Below are 2,528 nucleotides of genomic sequence, written 5' to 3'. Positions count from 1 at the left end.
GTAAAGGACTGGAATCTGAATTCTTAGTTAGCTTCTCCTAGCATTAGTTTTACCAGCCATTGTCAACAAGTGGTCTCAAGTTCCACTCTATGGAACTCCATGTAAGCACAGGGGAAAATAAGATGCATTTCAGACATGCAAACCATATACAGACTTTTGGAAAGACTCCTATCTCAACACGATTACTTCTCCTACGCCATTCCCAAATCCTGTTGTGAATTAACTTTTCAATAATGAGTACAAAATGGAGTGAATCTTGTTTTAACCCTTTATATCTAATATTCTTAATATTTTTATATTACTTGTAAAGTACCACAACCCACCCAATTTTGTATACTTACAGTAAGATTTCCAAACAGGAGGTCTATATTCATCCGTATCTGAAAGAAAAAAAAACATTAAATTAACATTACTGAATATTTATCCTTTTAAATGAGATATTTTAATCATTAATTCACTTAACATATATTTGTTGAGGTCTATTTGTCCTAGGCATTATACTAGGCCCTAAAGGGCATTCAAAAATATATTAGTCTTGGTCCTCACTTTTTTGGAATACAGTTTTACAAAGATGTTCAAAGAAAGTCACTTGTGTTTTTCAACTGCTTATCACATGAAAACATCACAGTTAATTTTTACCACCGGCTCTCATTTCTTACAGTCACTGAGGTACTAGTCAAGTCTTTGTTTCAGATCCCTGAAATCACTGGACTTTTTATTTTTCAGTCAAATTGACTAGATAACAATTTTAGTCCCCAGAAATGTATTTTATATATTTTCTACCATTACATTTGGGGAATTCCAGTGTAACTGGTGTCATCAATATCAGGAGAGAAGAGCAGCAAGGCACAGAATTTAGTCCCCATACATTTTGGACAATCAAAATCAGGAAGTAAGAAGCACTTCAGTGGAGGAGAGTGTATCTAGGGAAACACAAAGAACATGAGGTGAACATCTGCTCTTCAAGTCTATTTCCCACACTCTGCTTAAGTCGGGATATAGGAGACTGTGTGAAGAGGCAGTGCAAAGAGATGGAAAAACAAACATGTAAGGGAGATGGGGGAACTGGAGAAAGGAGAACAGCCAGTGTGGCATGCCTATTCATCAGGAAAGCATAGCTGAGGTAAAATTTTGCCAGCCAAATGCTCTGCTTGCAAGGCTATGTACCCACACCAGCAGACACAGCATTTTGATGCAGGCAGGTGTGGCCAGCCACATCACCTGGCTCTGCCGACATCCAACGTGAATCCATTCGGGAATTTGATTCTAAAAATGTTGGTCTCCAAGGAGGCAAGAAAAGTCCTGGAAAGTTAACCAAGAAAGGTGAATCTAGCATATGTAACCCAAGTAAAAAGGGTCATAGATTCAAAACATTCAACTCTCAACCTTTAAAGGGCAATCACACTTCTTTTATGACTTATTATCATAAACCACTCAAGCACTTGAAGTCAGCGGGCTACAAGAAGACCACTAATGATGGGCATAAAAACATAAAAGGAAAAACCAAAGACACAAGAAAAGTATTACTCCAAAGGCCTGATGGATCACATGAACCGCAGCCTCCACCAGCCTGAGCCCAGAAGAACTAGCTGGTACCTGGCTACCACCACTGATCACTCTCACAGAGATCACAATAGAGGGTCCAGCAGTAGAGCTGGAGAAAAAACATAGAACAGAATTCAAATTCACAAAAAAAGACCAGACTTACTGGTCTGAAAGAGACTGGAGGTACCCTCAAGGCTATGGCCCCTGAATACCCTGCTAACTCAGAGATGAAGCCACTCAGAAGTCCACCCTTCAGCCAAAGATTGGACAGGCCTATAAAACAAACAATAATACATGTGAGGAAGGTGCTTCTTAGTTCATTCAAGTATACGAGACCAAATGGGCAACACCTGCCCAAAAGCAAAGACGAGAAGACAGGAAGGGATAGGAAACTTGGAGGAATGGTCATGGGGAACCCGGAGTGTAAAAGGAAAGTGGGCAGTGTTGACACATTGCAGGGACTGCAACCAATGTCACAAAACGATCTGTGTATAAATTTTTGAATGAGAAACTAATTTGTGTTGTAAACTTTCACCTAAAACAGTAAAATTTTTAAAAAGTAAAAGGGAAATTCTAAGGTAACAGGGAAATTTCTTGGCACCCAGTAGAAGCATTCAAATGCGTATGCTTATTGAACAAATAAAAAATTACATGAAGAATGAATGAATTAACACAGCAAATATATGAATGAGTAATTATTTAGGAAAACTGCCAGGAGAGGTGAACTCACCTACTGATGATATAAAGTTGAGATGAAACATGTTCTTAATGCAGTCATTGTTTTGGGTCTACATATTTGCTTTGCTAGGGTGTGTGTGTGTTTAGGAGGTTAATTACATTGAGGTTTATGTTAATAAGTAAATCATAATTAATTCAATGGAATTTTTCCAATACTAGGGAAAATTTTGCCTATAAACAAGTCATTTTGTGGTGATATCAGCCTGACTTCCAGGGAAGGGAAGCAGGCTGGAGATTGAGTTCAA

At 38.4% G+C, this 2,528-nt stretch overlaps 1 protein-coding gene across 2 annotated transcripts in view; it reads right to left on the bottom strand.

The window, feature by feature from the left end:
* CHN1 (chimerin 1) overlaps window positions 1-2,528 on the bottom strand; it is a 227,643-nt gene that overhangs the window by 162,019 nt on the left and 63,096 nt on the right. For both annotated transcript variants that reach the window (XM_004375489.2, XM_004375488.2), the window contains one exon: window positions 342-380. In XM_004375489.2, the coding sequence (XP_004375546.1) occupies window positions 342-380 (39 nt within the window). The remainder of the gene's footprint in view (window positions 1-341; window positions 381-2,528) is intronic.

This window comes from Trichechus manatus, unplaced genomic scaffold, assembly GCF_000243295.1.
Source record: "Trichechus manatus latirostris isolate Lorelei unplaced genomic scaffold, TriManLat1.0 scaffold00037, whole genome shotgun sequence".
In the NCBI taxonomy this organism is placed as follows: Eukaryota; Metazoa; Chordata; class Mammalia; order Sirenia; family Trichechidae; genus Trichechus; species Trichechus manatus.
This window is presented reverse-complemented; position numbering and strand designations above follow the sequence as displayed.